Source organism: Amphiprion ocellaris, chromosome 23 (genome assembly GCF_022539595.1).
Source record: "Amphiprion ocellaris isolate individual 3 ecotype Okinawa chromosome 23, ASM2253959v1, whole genome shotgun sequence".
NCBI classification, from domain to species: domain Eukaryota; kingdom Metazoa; phylum Chordata; class Actinopteri; family Pomacentridae; genus Amphiprion; species Amphiprion ocellaris.
In genome coordinates, this window is record NC_072788.1 from 25,764,047 (window position 1) to 25,781,382 (window position 17,336).

General features: G+C 39.6%; 1 protein-coding gene across 1 annotated transcript; it reads left to right on the forward strand.

Annotated features, from left to right (window-relative positions):
• Nucleotides 1-7,231: 7,231 nt before the first annotated feature.
• LOC111563419 (H-2 class II histocompatibility antigen, E-S beta chain) lies at nucleotides 7,232-16,147 on the forward strand. The gene is made up of 6 exons (XM_023262486.3): nucleotides 7,232-7,314; nucleotides 8,226-8,498; nucleotides 14,404-14,617; nucleotides 14,841-14,908; nucleotides 15,093-15,206; nucleotides 15,477-16,147. The coding sequence occupies exons 1-6, from the start codon at nucleotides 7,260-7,262 to the stop codon at nucleotides 15,503-15,505; spliced, it is 753 nt and encodes a 250-aa protein (XP_023118254.2). The 5' UTR covers nucleotides 7,232-7,259; the 3' UTR covers nucleotides 15,506-16,147.
• Nucleotides 16,148-17,336: the final 1,189 nt, after the last annotated feature.

The following is a 17,336-nucleotide window of genomic DNA, read 5'->3' on the forward strand; positions in this document are numbered from 1 at the left end:
AACACTGCAGGAAATAATGGCTGCTTTGGAAACATTTAAGCTCAACTATTATTTATTTGTGTTTTCCTCAGACTTCTCTCTAAACACCAGCTGATCCTGGTTCTGGATGGAAGCCTTGGAATGAAGCTGCTGCTGATGTTTGTTCCTCAGGAGTAGAAACTTCTCTTCAAAGTTCATTCTGCTTCGAGGCTGGTGCTGCTATTTCCTGGAGTGAAGAAAGTTTCAGAACCAGTGACGGAATCGACTGATGATGGCAGCTTTAAACTCAGTGAGTCAGACAGTGATGGAAAGAAGCTTTTCTCATGGTTCTGACCACAGACAGAACAAAGTGGACCATGATTTAAACAGAACATCAACAAAGATCCAGAAAAACACCCTGCTGAACCACTATAAAAAGGAAGTCAGTATTTAATCCCCAGAAAAACACGACTTCTTGGTGTAACTAATGAATAAAACCAGTAAGATCATATTTAATAATTCACATGTTAACAATGTCCACATCATAAATAGTTTCCAGTTTTCCAGTGTTTGGAAAATAAAATGTATTGAAATCATCCGAGCCGCTGTTAGTTCACAGATATGTATTATTTAAAGGGAACGCTGTTGAACCTGCAGAGTTCTGAGCTTTAATATCTGACAGAACAAACCAGGTCACATGTGGTTCTACTTCCTCAACTACAACAGTCTGAGCACGTGCAGAACTGCAACACGCAAACATCCTGCTAGGAAGGACGCACACACACACACATGCACGCACGCACAGAAACGCAATAAACTGAGGGAACTAAACACACAAACATGACTGAGCTGCTGCTGACGTAACAACAGTGTGTGTGTGTGTGTGTGTGTGTGTGTGTGTGTGTGTGTGTGTGTGTGTGTGTGTGTGTGTGTGTGTGTGAGATAACAGGAACTCCTCACTATGGGAGTCGTGTGAAGGGAACACTAGATCACAGTAACACACTCTGTATATAAACTGAACTCTATCCTTCGTCTTCGTGGTGAAAACATTAAAATCCTCCTCAGTTCAGTTCCTCTCAGAAACTCACTGCTGGGAGAAAAAGGAAGGAAAACTGCGATTATCTCAGGAAAACTGTGTCGTCCTGGTAGACAGCCAGATGTATTTTGGTTAGTCTTAGAGTCAGATCTAGAGTTAGTCTTAGAGTTAGTCCTACAGTTAGTCTTACAGTTAATCTTAGAGTAAGCGTAGCGAATAAGCGTACACCATCCATCCATGAAAAATAAACAACCGAAGCATAAACGGAGCTCCAACAATCACAGGGAAACTAGCCAAACATGAACGGGTTTAAATTTTATTTCTTTAATAACACAAACTAAGTGCTGTGGCCACTATTTACAGTGGTGGTTTGTGTGTGTTTGCTAGCTGCTAATGTTAGCTTACTAACCTGGGAGCTGCTATATCCTTCCATGCATCGTCCTTTTTTGTCCGGTTGTGGTCAGAGGTGGAGGACACGTCTAAAAGGCTTCTGCCACAACTCTACCAGGCTTTTCTGGAACTCAGAATTTGATCGCAGCTTGTTTTTGGTCACCATGACAACGGCCGTCCTTGAACCTGTCTCATGGTGAGACATAGGACCACCGATTTAGAGCCACGACCAAAGATATCACCACTATTCTCTCACCGTTGGTACCTTTGGTCTGGGACGGCTGGAAATCACTCGGTGTGTAGAGGCCTTTAGGGCTAGTCTTTAGATTAGTCTTAAGGTAAGTCTTAGGGTTAGTCTTAGAGTTCGTCTTAGAGTTAGTCTTTAGATTAGTCTTAGAGTTTGTCTTAGGGTTAGTCTCACGGTTAGTTTTAGGGTTAGTCTTAGAGTTTATCTTATAGTTAATCTTAGCTGCAGGACTTCAGATTGCAAATACATTGAAATGAAATCTGAAACATTTTATTTCCTGTTGACTCTGATCAAGTTCTCCTGGATCGTCCATCTTCTCCTCGGTGACGTGAAGTTCTCAGCTAGTTTGAAGCTTCTCATGACGTTTTATTCTGTCTCTGATTCTTGGAGTTTTTAGCAGAACTGCCATGAAGATGCTGCAGAAGGTCAAGAAGTCTGTTCCCTTAGGAGCTATCTGACTGTTCCTCTGAGGATCCAGCTTCCTGTGGGGAGGATTCTGATTCTTCTGAAACACTTTCACCACATTTCTGCAGTGACTGGAGCTGATCAGCTGTTTCTGTTCCACCCACAGAAGATGACTGAGTGAGTGCAGGAAATGGACCAGATGATTTACGACAACCAGAGAAAAACATGGAGAAGCAAACAGACGTTGTAAAGCTTCTGGTATTCAGGAAAATACTCAGTAACCAGAATTTTGTTTAAGATCGTCGTATTTTCAGAGCAGTTTACCCAGAAGTCACTTTTTCCAGTGTTCTCTGGTGAACCATCAGAGAACAGAACCACATCCTAGACGTTCCTTCTCTACATGACATTTGGATCTTCTGGTGACGTCACATCAGAGCTAATGGAGAAAATGTTTTTAGTCCGGAATGAATTCTGAGCTTTCACAGTTTCAACATTTAAAACCGGATTAACCCTTTGATGCACAACATGGGTCAAAAGTGACCCAAATCCAATGGAAAATGGGTTCTCCTGACCCACACTGCACATCAAAGGGTTAACTGAATGTATCTTATAAAAAAGAATGAAAAACAACATGACTAAAACCTGTTGCCAGTGCCTCATCATGCCTGAGTCAAGATGTTTTCCCTTCACCGAGACCTATTCCTATTTACCTCACCCTTTACCTAACCCTAACCCTATTTACCTCACCCTTCACATAACTCTATCCCTATTTACTGAGCCCTTTATTTTACCCTAACCCTGCTTACCTAACCCTTTACTTAACCCTAACCCTTTAGACTGATTTACTGAACCCCATCCCAGAAGATCAGCTGATAGAAGAGCAGCTGGTCTGACAGCTGTTATAAAGAGGTAAACAGAACCAGTCCAGAGCAGGTAAACCGGTAGAACCCAGCATTAGAACCCAGAGCTAGAACCCAGTCCTAGAACCCAACATTAGAACCCAGTGTTAGAGCCCAGTGCAAGAACCAAACACTAGAATCCAGTGCTAGAACCAAGCGCTAGACCCCAGTGTTAAAACCCAGTGCTAGAACCCAGTGCCAGAACCCAGGATTAGAACCCAACACTAGAACCCAGTGCTAGAACTCAGTTAGAACCCAGAATTAGAACCCAACACTAGAACCCAGTGCTAGAACCCAGCACTAGAACCCAGAGCTAGAACCCAGTGCTAAAACCCAGTGTTAGAACCCAGCATTAGAACCCAGAGCTAGAACCCAGCCTGCAACTTTAAACTGTGTATTTGTCTGGGATAAAAGCAGAAAATGGGAAAGATCTGATCTGAGAAAACATCCAGAGCAGCAGAACCTTCTCAGGACCATTGGTAGCTAATGTTCCGTGTTGTTGTTCTGTGACGTCAGCTGAAAGGGAACCGGCCGGGTCCAGGTCCACGGTGCTATTTCCTGGTGCATGACAGAGAGGAATGTTCCAAAGCAAACTGTGGGCAAAGAACCAGAGGCAGCAGCAGAACTCATTCATGCTTCTATTAAAGGAGCTGTTCTCGGTGTGGAACTGTTCTGGATGTTCTGTGTTCTGGTGACCATAGTGGTTCCTCTTATCCTGCTGATCTTCTCAGGTCCAGGTCCAGGCCTATCGGATGGATTCTGGAGCTGAAACAACAGAACATTCTTGAGTTGTGCCGTGGTGGTCGTGACTCAGAGGAATGCTGACAAACTGATGGTCTTCATGGACTTTAAGAGGATCAGTACTTCACTGGAGATCCAGATCTTCACCTCAAAACAAACCACTTTTATTTTGAATGACTCCATCAGATATTTGGAACCAGCTGAAGTTCTGACCTGTGAGCAGATGTAGAGATCAGTGTTATTTCATCCCTCCTCAGACTTCTGGTCTCCTCCAGCTGAGAACTTCCAGAGGAACGAGGATATGACCACAGATTGGACCTCCTCAGCTGGATCTTTGAGCAGCAGCAGCTCTGAGAACATCAGGGAGGTTTGATAAGATCAGCTCCTTTTTCTCCACTGTGGTCCAGGAAGAAAACTGGAACTCATTTGTAAAAGTTCTGTCAAGACCCTCCTGGAGAACCATCTCAAACTGTTGGATCCACTGTGGAAACTGAAAGATCCTGTAAGGGTTCCCTTCAGATCCTTATAACAGGACACACCACACACACACACACACACACACACACACACACACACACACACACACACACACACACTCGAAGAGTGCACCAACCGCGAACACCAGTCGCTGTATGGCACAAAGCAAATGCCCTCAGCATACCAGCAGGGAAGCTTTACCAGAGAGACAGCAGGAGCAGATGTACCTGTCGCACGGAAGTGACGCAGCAGTGAGCAGCGGAAGAAGCAGGGGTGGGACCACAGCTTAAATACTCAGTCCCTCTTCAGTGATTGGCTACCAGATACACAGCATCAAGTGAGGCCATACAGCATTAGAGGTGCAATATTAATGCTGCTACATTCATTTGTATTTTATGATTTTAAATGGCATATACAAACGTTTAACAGAACATCCTCTCAGACACAAAATACAACTACACAGTAATACCTTCTGATACAAGTATACAGAAATTATTTTGGTTCATCAAGCCGATCATCAAACAGGTCCTTTATTCCTCTCAGCAGGTAAGTGATTCGTTTTAATGGAAGTGTAACCAGCATCTGTTTAAGCCACTGTCCAACACTTGGTCTTCTTATGTTTTTCCAATGCGATGTAATCAATCCTTTTGCTTGTAATAAACAAATGTCAATAAAAAGTTGCTCACTTTTTGTAAATCTGGAGTTCTTGGGATATAAACCTGAAATTATCAAGGAAGGTTCCAATGGTAAGTCTTTGGAAATAATGGTTTTCACAGTTTGCTTTATTAAAACCCAAAATGTCATAATTTCCCTACATTCCCAAATACAATGAAACAGAGTTCCTCTTTCTTCTCCACACTTTGTACATTTGTCTGGAATATTTGGATTGTATTGGTTTAATTTTACAGGAGTGATATAAACACGCATAAGCCATTTATTTTGTAATAAACTCAGCTGAGAATTAACAGTTTGCTTATGGGCTTTTTTACGAACTAATTCCCATTCCTCTAATGACAAATGTAGTTCTGAATCTTTCTTCCATGCTTCTAATTTTGAGGCTGAATTATCTGAGGAATTTGATAGTAAATTATAAAATTCTGATATTGCTCCCTTTTTGAAACTATTTTTACTGATAATTTCTTCTAACTTCAAACTGGGTGGTTTTGATAAATTGTTTTGTTTTGCTCCAATATAACTTCTTAGTTGAAGATATTTGAAGAAATATTTCCTCTCGATGTTGTATTTATGCCTAAGCACATCAAATGACATCATATAATCTGAGCTTGTTAGGTATAGATCTTGTATTTTCTCTAGTCCATTTAGAGCCCATTGCTTAAACACTGCATCAGCTCTCCCAGGGATAAAGTCCTGATTTCCCCAAATCAGAGTCAGCCATGATAAAGCAACTGGTTCTTTAATATGTCTTTTTACATTATACCATACCTTAACCATGTTTTTAACTATTGGGTCACTAGTTTTCTTAATTAAATTAACTTCTGTATCAGAAAAAAGGTATAAAGGTAAGGAAGGACTTAAGATGTTATTTTCATTTCTGTCCACTGGGGGCCATCCTTCATACTAAAGTAGTATCTTATGGATCTGAGCTGGGCTGCCCAATAAAACCAAACGATGTTTGGGCACATCAGTCCTCCTTCATTGTAAGGCAAATGAAGTAAGAACAGCCTTATTCTAGCACGTTGGTTTGTCCATATAAATTGAATAAGTAGCTTTTAAAACTTTTTGAACCAGTCAGCAGGGGGTGGCAAGGGAATCTTCTGAAAAACATACAATAGTTTTGGAAGTATATTCATTTTGTAAATATTAATTCGACCAGTCAGAGACATAAGAAGAATCATCCATCTCTTGACATCATCTGTAATTTCTTTAGTTAATGAATCATAATTGTGTTGAACAATCAAATCTAAATTTGGAAGAATTTGTAAAGCTAAGTAAATAAATTTAGGAACTGATTTGAACTGAGAAACAGCTGTGGGTGAATTTTCTCTGTCTTCTTTATCTATCAATAATGTAGAAGATGCACCTTTTTTTTATCAGGCTTTTAACTGGCCTTTTAAATTTTTCTAACATTCTTATCTTTATTTGTTATCTTATGTATCTTTACCCTTTTAACTGTTCATTTTATTTATCTTATGTTATAGGTCTTTTATTCTATCTTGTAGTTTTAAATTTTTAGTTATTTAACTCCAGTGTTTCCTCAGGGGGGTCCTCCACACTGGGGGCTGTATCTGGTCTCCCACTGGGGGTGCTGTCCATGGGTCCCTTCGGTCCGGCTGGTTGGGGGGGCTCCCCACCTCGGTGTGGGAGTCCCCCTGTCTGTCGGGGTCGGGGGGTCTGGGTACCAGCGCCCCCAGTGGTCATGGCCTGTGACTCCTCCCAGTGTGGACGACCCCAATTGGAGGCGTTTTCCACAATCGTTAGTGCCATGCCATGTCTCCCTACTGTCAGTGGTGGGAGTGTGTGTCTGTGTGTACATGTATGTGTAGTTGTGTGTATATATGTACATATGGAGGGTGTGTGGGATGGATTTTCTTGTTTTATTTGAATGTTTTAAATGTTGTAAAGAACTTTCTGTTGCTTTTTATTGTATGAAAAGTGCTATATAAATAAAATTTGATTGATTGATTGATTGATATTGATTGCCCTGATTATTGATGGTATCAGTGTATTGATTATTGATGGTGTCAGTGCATTGATTATTGATGGTATCAGTGTATTGATTATTGATGGTGTCAGGGTATGGATTATTGATGGTATCAGTGTATTGATTATTGATGGTATCGGGGTATTGATTATTGATGTATCAGGGTATTGATTATTGATGCTATTAGGGTATTGATTATTGATGCTATCAGGGTATTGATTATTGATGCTATCAGGGTATTGATTATTGATGCTATCAGGGTATTGATTATTGATGCTATCAGGGTATTGATCAGGTCTTCTTGTCCAGTGCTCTGCTGAGCAGACTCCAGTCAGACTCTCTGCCTGGTAACAGCTGATGCTGCATCACATGACTCTGTTCTGGTTTTTACAGCAGCTTTCAGTCCCTCTGAGTCAGTGTTGGTCAAAGAGTGAACTCAGGAACATGGCTTCATCCTCTGTCAGCTTCTGGATCCTCCTCATCACCGTCTGCAGCACAGGTAGGACCCATAAGCTGATCAATACTCTGATCAATACTCTGATCAATACACTGATCAATGCTCTGATCAATGCTCTGATCAATGCTCTGATCAATGCTCTGATCAATACTCTGATCAATACTCTGATCAGTAGTCTGATCAATGCTCTGATCAATACTCTGATTAATGCTCTGATCAATAGTCTGATCAATGCTCTGATCTATAGTCTGATAAATAGTCTGATCAATACTCTCTAAAAAATGCTCTGATCAATAGTCTGATCAATGCTCTGATCAATAGTCTGATCAATAGTCTGATCAACACGCCGATCAATACTCTGATTAATGCTCTGATCAATGCTCTGATCTATAGTCTGATCAACAGTCTGATCAATACTCTGATAAATACTCTGATCAATACTCTGATTAATGCTCTGATCAATGCTCTGATCAATGCTCTGATCAATAGTCTGATCAATAGTCTGATCAATGCTGTGATCAATAGTCTGATCAATACTCTGATCAATACACTGATCAATGCTCTGATCTATAGTCTGATCAATAGTCTGATCTATACTCTGATCAATACTCTGATCAATGCTCTGATCAATAGTCTGATCAATGCTGTGATCAATAGTCTGATCAATAATCTGATCAATGCTCTGATCAATAGTCTGATCAATGTTCTGATCAATAGTCTGATCAATGCTGTGATCAATAGTCTGATCAATAATCTGATCAATGCTCTGATCAATAGTCTGATCAATGTTCTGATCAATGCTCTGATCAATAGTCTGATCAATGTTCTGATCAATAGTCTGATCAATGCTGTGATCAATAGTCTGATCAATAATCTGATCAATGCTGTGATCAATAGTCTGATCAATAATCTGATCAATGCTCTCTGAAGTTTAATTGTGTTTCGTTCTTCAGATGGATTTTTGAATTTTAGGAAAACTCATTGTCAGTTTAACTCCACTGAGCTGAAGGACATCGAGTTCATCGACTCTTATTACTACAACAAGTTGGAGCTGGTGAGATTCAGCAGCAGTGTGGGTAAATATGTTGGATACACTGAGTTTGGAGTGAAGCAGGCAGAAGCATGGAACAAAATTCCTGGAGAGCTGAGCAGGATGAGAGCTGAGAAGGAGAGATACTGCCAGAACCATGTTGACATTTACTACCAGGCCGTTCTGTCTAAATCAGGTGAGTTGATCCTGACTGTGAATCAAACTGATCAGTTCATCATCAATAATCAATGATCAATAATGTTATTCATCAGAATAAACAGACTGAATCTGAACTTTAATGGAGGTTAAAGTCTCCATCTGGTGGTCAGACTCTGATACTACACCCCTGATCTGATTATTATTATTATTATTATTATTATTATTATTATTATTATTATTATTATTATTATTATTATTATTATTATTATTATTATTATTTTTTTTTATTAGTTATATTAATTGTCATCAGATTGATTCAGTAATAAAACATAATTTATGTTCTCAGAGTGAAGAAAGAACTTTGATTCATGGAAAATTATTTTTATTATTATTATTAGTTTTCTGTTTAAATATTTCCATTTTAGAGTCTTTCCAAACCCAGACAGTTTAGTTTCCTTTCTGTTGTTTTGGGTCTCATATTATTTTCCTGACGATCAATTTGTTATTTTTTTAAACTTTCTGACTGATAAATGATTCTCAGAGAATAATCTCCTGTGGAACCTCCTGATGAGTTTTAGAGTTCAGAAAGTTCAAAACAAACCATTTGAATTGAAGTAAATCTGGAAACACTGATAATCTGCAGCAGGTAGAACCGGAGAAGTTCTCATGAAGGTTTATTTAATATTCAGACACATTAAATTTCATAAAACCAATAAATAAATCAATAATATCAGTCCAGTGCAGAATTTCTACATCCCAGCTGTTCTTCAGTGTTCTGTAGGTGTCAGGAACCTTTTAGTGAAGCTCCAGTTAGAAATATTTAACATTTACTAACCAGGAAGGAGACGATGAAGAAGAAGAAGAAGAACATAATGTCAGTAAACGTAGATCAGCTGTAATTACTGGTTGTTCCAGCAGGTTGTTTTTTTAAATTTTATTTTTTATTATTAAATATTGTTTAACAACATAATGATCATGGATTAGATTTATATAGCGCTTTTCAAGGCACTCAAAGCGCTTCACAATGAATCCATTATTCATTCACTCACACATTCTCACTCGGCGGTGGTAAACTACATTTGTAGCCACAGCTGCCCTGGGGCAGACTGACGGAAGCGTGGCTGACAATCTGCGCCTACGGCCCCTCCGACCACCACCAACATTCACACGCATTCATACTCCAGTGTGAGTAGCAGCACTGGAGGCCAGGTGGGTAAAGTGTCTTGCCCAAGGACACAACAGCACATGACTAGGACAGAGAGGGAATCGAAACGCCGACCTTTCGATCATTGGACGACCCGCTCTACCACCTGAGCCATAGCCACCCACAATTATTTTAGAATTATTATTATACAACAAATAGGCACCAATTGTGTGAAACAATTCAACTAGACCAAGCAGCAACAAGAAAGAAAAAAAAAATAAAATTATATAAAATAAGATAGTTTAAAATAAATGAACTTCACAGGGTTTAATCAATAACTATAACATGAGAATCTTAGACAGTCTGAAGGCATTTTTATTTTACAGTTTCATTCAGGAGTAAAAGGAAAGTTTCAAATCATTTTTAAAAGCAATAATATTCGGAGCAACCTTTAAAAATCTACATTTGTGTCTATAAAATTTACCAGTTATTGTTGTTATTCCACATAAATTCCAAATCTTTGTTCTGCATAAAGAGATCAAACTGAATAGATACATTCTAATACATTCTTTGTTAGCAATCATTCATGCATTCTGTCCCAAAACCTCCTCACAATAGTTCAGGTGGAGAAAAGATGTTCTGGAGTTTCATATCTTCTGGACTAAATGTGCATGTTTTATTATCCAGATTAAATGTCATTCTGAAACATTCTCTACATGGATAAACATCATAAATAGTTTAGAAATGAACTTCTTTCATTTTAGGTAATAAAGGAAAAGATAAATATCTGGTTGTGACTTTGATAGAATCAGTCTTTGAAAATGTTGGAGATAAAACTTTTCTTTTAACTGGAAGAGGAAAACATTCTTTGTTACTAATAATCTCAAAATGTTTTAATACATTTAATGTCTAAAAATGTCTATCTGTCAATAAACAGCGTATTAGAATCAGGAGTTCCAGATGAATAATGTAATATTCCTCTGATCAAATCTATCAAAGCCACTGGAACAGCTTTGATTACCAGAGAATGTTGTTTATAGCAGCAATCTGAATTTAATTTAGTTTTAAAATCAGTAGAACTTCAAATATTACCATCTTCATCCATTAAATGTGTTCTAGTTCAAATTCCTTCCTCCATCCAATCGTTCCAAAATACAGATTTGCTCCTGTATAAAATACTCCTGTTATTCCATATTGTAGCTTTGTTTGGACTGAAGTTCTGCTTATAAAGCATTTTCCAACATAATAACAGCTGCATGTGGAAATCTGATCATTTAAAGGATAATCTCAAGGGATCAGAATCACATCTTAACAGAAAATGAATTCCTGCTAGCATTAGAAAAAGATGAGGCGATAAAGTAAAGCACAGATAATGTTCATGTTTTATAAAAGTCTGGAACCACCTTCATTCCATTGAACCATTCATTGTTTCTAAATCATTGACATTCAAACCTCCTCCTCTACTGATTTTACCACATCACCTTTTCTAATCAAGTGTTGCTGATTATTCCAAAGAAAATCACAGTGAATTTAAATTGAATTTGTAAAATAAAGTGGTGCTGAAGTTTGTCAAAGCTTTACAGAAATCTAGAAAGAGTATAAAACCATGGTCTTCTACCAAATGTGCAGAATCCATCAGATCTAATAGCAGTGGAATGTTGTTCTGTATGGATGGATTTAGTAAAACCAGATTGTGTTTCACTAATGATTTTATTCAGATCACTCTGAAGTCTATGAGGAAACATTTAGTCACCAACATGAAGGAGTGGAATTGGCCTCAGGTTATCAAGAATTGTTTTATCCTTGTTAGGTTTTGCTGTTAAAGTCGTTTTACGTTGCTTCATTGTTGTTAGTCATGTTTTACCATTTAAACATTCCTTTAATGCTTCAAATAGTAATTGTCTAATATCAGCCCAGAAAAACTGATCAAAGTTGGTTGTAAATCCATCTAGACCCACTGATTTCCCCAAAACCATTTTCATTTCAGCTCTATCAATCTCTCCAAACACGTTGTTTTAAAGTCAGTTTGAGGAATAAATGGTTTCACTTTTTCAAAGAAGTTTGAGTTTGTCTCAGAAAAAGATGCTGAATATAAATGTTGATAGAATCTAAATATTTCATCTGCTATTTCTTTTGGATTGTCACAGTTTTATCATCAACATTTAGAGGCTGACTGCATTTCTGGCTTGTCTTGTTTTTTCTAATCTACTGAATCTACTGAACTGTTTTTCTCCACATCTTCCATCCATGTTGCTCTGGATCATATAAATGCACCTGGTGCTTTATTCAAATACAATTCATCTCATTTAGATTGTAACTGAATCAGTTCTTCTTTATTCCTATCAGATAACACATTCATTTTATAACACTCATTATTATCAGTCATCACTTGTCTTTCTGATTCTTGTTGTTTCTGACATTTTCTTATACCAGAATCTATTGAGTTTTCTCTCATTTTATATTTGAAAAATTCCCTTTAACTTCCATAAGAACCAACGTTATCATCTGAGTTAACTGAAGATCAGATTTTTCTCACCAGACTACAGTAACTGCTCATCTTTTCAGAAATCAGCATTGAATTTCCAGTATTTCTGTCTAAATGTTCTTCCTGTTTCAGGCATTAATGTAACAGTAATTCCACAGGGATCAGTAGTAGAAGCTGCACAGATTTACAGCTTCCATTAGGTCTGATCCATGAAAACTGTCTGAAATTAGGATTGTTATGTCTCCAAACGGCAATTAGGGAGTTATTTGTGCAAAATGTTTGGATGTTGTGATTGTATTTGTGGTCCACATATTTGGTAGGGAGTCTATCCAACCATTGGTCAGGAACACAATTAAAATCTCCTCCCACTAAAATATTATCAGTTGGAGATTTTGTTTGAAATTCTCTGATAATATCAGAAATGTTGTCCTCAGATTCTCCATTCTATCCATAAACATTGATGAGGATCCATGTAGTCCCTCAATATTCAAACTGCAGTAATCCAGTGTCCTTCCAGATCTCCTTTAGATTCCAGGACGTTTCCTGGACAGTTCTTCATGCTTATGGCTCCTCCCACACATCTGCTAGTTCCTTGGAGAAACTAAACTGTGTTTCCTCATTGTTTGCTCCAAAATATTAAATCCTCTTCAGTGACATGAGTCTCTTGTAACAAAAACACATTGTGCCTGTAGTCCTTTGTAAACTAAAAATACAGCCTTTCTCTTAGTGCTGTCTTTAAGTCTCCTGGTGTTTAAGGAAATAAAACATGTGAACATAATATTCAGTAACACTGAGGCTGTGAGTTTGGATGAAGAAAGTAACTGTTATGTTGATCCCTGGAAATAAACTCTGAGTCTCATTTGGCTCTATTCAGTAACCAGAACACATATTTCCATGTCTTTTCATTTTCTATGGGAATATGTGGACTCCTTCTATGAAAGTTTGCTCTCTTCCCCTGATCTCTGGCTTCTTTTATCTTCGTCCACATCAGCTCCAGCGTTGCTCTTCTTCTTTTCTTCAATCTTCTTCATCTTTTTTCCACATCTCACAGCCTTTTGACAGCATCCACATTTCATTTGTGCATCACGCTTCCCAAACTGAACCATGAGCTGCCTGCTGTGATTTTGCTCTTTCTTCCTGATGTGATGAACGCTGTCCACCATGTCCTCTATGGACCATGACACTCCTGGAGACATTTTGGAGAGAAGAGAGATCAGCGTTCCTCTCATCTTTTCATTTTCCTTTGACAGCAGATTCCACTTTCTCTTGTATCTTGTTCCTGGCATTTCTCATTTGTCAGCGTCTTCACTTCTTTCTACAGTTTTCTGACCTGTTGTTCCAGCTCCACTGTTTTCTTCTTGTATTCAGTAACCTCCTCTCTCATCACTACTTTTCCTCCATGTTTCTGCTCAGCTCTTCCATGTGTTTTTCCAGGATATCAAACCTGTCTGGGAGCTTATTGACAGCTTCTAGTATTTTCTTACTAGTAGCAATGTCTCCTGGCTGTTCTTTTTCTTCCACTGATTTATAGTTTTCCAGGCTTGCAGCTTGTCAGGTGTAGCTGGTGCTGCTTCTTTTGCTGTTCATGCTGACAGCCGGTTCATTGACGTTGTTGCAGAGTAGTCATGATCCAGACATCCACAAAGGAAGAGAAAATTACTCTCCTTTCTTTGAGACTAAACTTCAGATTAAACAAACTATAAGGGACGGTTTGAAGGTTTCAGGAAAGTGTTGCTGCTCAGAGCTCCATCTAGCTGGAAGTAGGTTGTTCCACCAGGTGGAGCTTCTTCCTGTTTAATAGATCAGCTGTAGTTCCCGGTTGTTCCAGCAGGTGGAGCCTCTTCCTGTTTAATAGATCAGCTGTAGTTCCTGGTTGTTCCAGCAGGTGGAGCTTCTTCCTGTTTAATAGATCAGCTGTAGTTCCTGGTTGTTCCAGCAGGTGGAGCTTCTTCCTGTTTAATAGATCAGCTGTAGTTCCTGGTTGTTCCAGCAGGTGGAGCTTCTTCCTGTTTAATAGATCAGCTGTAGTTCCTGGTTGTTCCACCAGGTGGAGCCTCTTCCTGTTTAATCCCGTAGAGACCAGAGGAGGCGTCACTCAGACGACAGTTAAAGCAGAGAGCATTGTGGGAGTTTAGCAGCAGGGGGCACCATGAGAAAGACTCCTGAGGAGGTTCATGACCTCCAACCAGAACTCAGGATCTACAGAGTTCCTGACCCTGTCCCTGTTATTGATTATTTATTATTGATCTCCTTAAATTGGTGGAATGATGCTACTGTTGCTAGCTGCTCCAGATATGATGTCATGTCTTGTAGTTCCGCCCACCGTTCTTCTGTACTCCACGACGCCCCCCTCTGGTCATCATCCAGCCATGCTGGTCTGCAGCGTCTACGACTTCTACCCCAAAACCATCAAAGTGAGCTGGTTCAGAGACGGGAAGGAGGTCACCTCAGACGTCACCTCCACCGAGGAGATGGAGAACGGGGACTGGTTCTACCAGATCCACTCACACCTGGAGTACACACCCAGGTAAGTCCAGGACCAGATCCATGCACACCTGGAGTACACACCCAGGTAAGTCCAGGACCAGATCCACTCACACCTGGAGTACACACCCAGGTAAGTCCAGGACCAGATCCACTCACACCTGGAGTACACACCCAGGTAAGACCAGGACCAGGTCCAGGTCCAAGTCTCTATTCAGGTCCAGGTCCAGGTTCATGGATCAGTGATGGTGTTTGTGTTGCTGCAGGTCTGGAGAGGAGATCTCCTGTGTGGTGGAACACGCCAGCCTGAAAGAACCTCTGAGAACCTACTGGGGTAAAGACCTGTCTGTCTCTCACCTGTCTGTCTGTCTGTCTGTCTGTCTCTCACCTGTCTGTCTGTCTGTCACCTGTCTGTCTGTCTGTCTCTCATCTGTCTGTCTGTCTGTCTGTCTCTTACCTGTCTGTCTGTCTGTCTGTCTGTCTCTCTCTCACCTGTCTGTCTGTCTGTCTGTCCTCAGATCCGTCCATGCCTGAGTCTGAGAGGAACAAGATCGCTATCGGAGCCTCAGGACTGGTTCTGGGTCTGGTCTTATCTCTGGCTGGATTCATCTACTACAAGAGGAAGGCCCGAGGTCAGACCAGTTTACACCAGTTTATACCAGTCTAATACCAGTTTATACCAGTTTATACCAGTTGACACCAGTTTACACCAGTTTACACCAGTTTATACCAGTTTAAACTGGTTTATACCAGTTTATACCAGTTTACACCGATTTATACCAGTTTAAATCAGTTTACATCAGTTTATACCAGTTTATACCAGTTTATACCAGTTTAATCCAGTTTATTGATGTGCTGTCAGTATTTGTTGTTGACCTTCTCTTTATTTCTTCTGTTTCCAGGACGTACTCTGGTTCCAACCACTAACTGAGGAGGGATCCTGGTCCTGGTCCTGGTTTTGATCCTGGTCCTGGTCCTGGTTCTGTTTGTCAGATGGGATAATAATGAGTTTCTGCTTCAACCTGCTTTCTGTTTTCAGCTCAGCAGATGATGATTAGATTAGATGGAGACTTTATTCCTCCTGTGGGGAAATTAATATGATAAAGATAATAATGCAATAAAGAGAGGGTCTGGACTGTTCTAGACCTGATCCAGGACTGGACTGTTCTAGACCTGATCCAGGACTGGACTGTTCTAGACCTGATCCAGGACTGGACTGTTCTAGACCTGATCCAGGACTGGACCCCTGATGCTCAGCTGTACCTGGTTCTGTTGGCCTAGTTGTGGACCAGGGGTCTGGTTCTGGTGGTCTTGGACCAGGGTTCTGGACCTGGTCCTACTGGTCCTGGATCAAGGTTCTGGTCCTGGTTCTGGACCAGATTGTGGTCTTGGTCCTACTGGACCTGGACCAGGTCCTGGTCCTACTGGTCCTGGTCCAGGTCCTGGTCCTGGTTGTGCTGCTTCTTGTATCTGCTTTGAAATCATGTAATCAGGAGTTTGATTCTGCTGCAGCTCGTCTGATTCACATTCTGACATTTTTACTGGATGTTTAATAAACCGTCACCAACTCTGATCTGTCAGTCAGCTGCTTTTTACCTGGACGGACACAGACAGGTGTGTTCAGGTCACTGCACCTACACCCAGCACCACTTTACACCACTTTACACCAGATTATACTCATTTATACCATTTTAGTCCAGATATTTCAGAGACTAGAGAGGGAGGCCACCAAGACTCCTATGACTCCTCTGAAGGAGTTACTCATCAAGACAGAAAATGACAAAAACAAAGACACAAAATGAGACACGAAATGACAAAAACTAGACAGAAAACAATAAAAATGTCAACATCATCATCAACAGGTTCTGCTAACGTTGTGGGACACGTTTTATGTATAATAATTATTATTTAAAATATTATGTTGATTTAAAAAAAATCCACAATTACAGAGACATGAATAAAAAAATAAAACCAGAAAAAGGAGATTTAAATGAGATTCCGTTTTATTACTGATCCAGTTTGGTCATCAAGAGAAAAATGGTATTTTAGGGGAACTCCAGACTTATTTGGTAAATAAGTCTGGAAATATTAAAAGTATTAAAAAATATTATTAATATTATAATGATAAAAACATTCTTTTCTCCTAGTTTTTTTAGATTTGGTCTCAGACAAGAACATTTACAAACTACTGATGTTTTAGGGTTTAATACGTGGATTATTGGATGTAAAACGTCCTCCAGGTCTGGAACGACCCAAATGTCCAAAATGACTCAAAACTGGTCAAAAACACCTGAATACCTGTCAACATTTACTCAATAGTTGTTCTAAATGGCTCAAAACATTTGAAAATGACTTAAAAATGTCTCAAATGACACAAAATATGTAGAAAATAACTCAGTAGATGTTCTGAATGCCTCAAACCTGTCAAAGTCACTCCAAATATGTGAAAAACACCTGAAAATGGATCAAAAACTCCTCAGTAGTTGTTCTTCACTACAGAAACTCTAAATCTTACCAAGTGTATTGGTGTTATTTTAGTGTAAATGTTATTCCTGATGTGTTTCCAGGGAGCTGTGTGCTGTGACTGTATATCTTTGGAGGTGAATGTTTCTGCTTCTTCAGGGAGCTCTTTGATCGTCCTGTTCTGTAAATGGGTTGTAATTGGTTGAAACAAACTGGTGGAACATCGTCATCCTTCAGTCTTCAGCTGATTCAGGTCCCCAGAACGTCTCCATCGCACTGATCGGCTGAGGTTCTCCAAC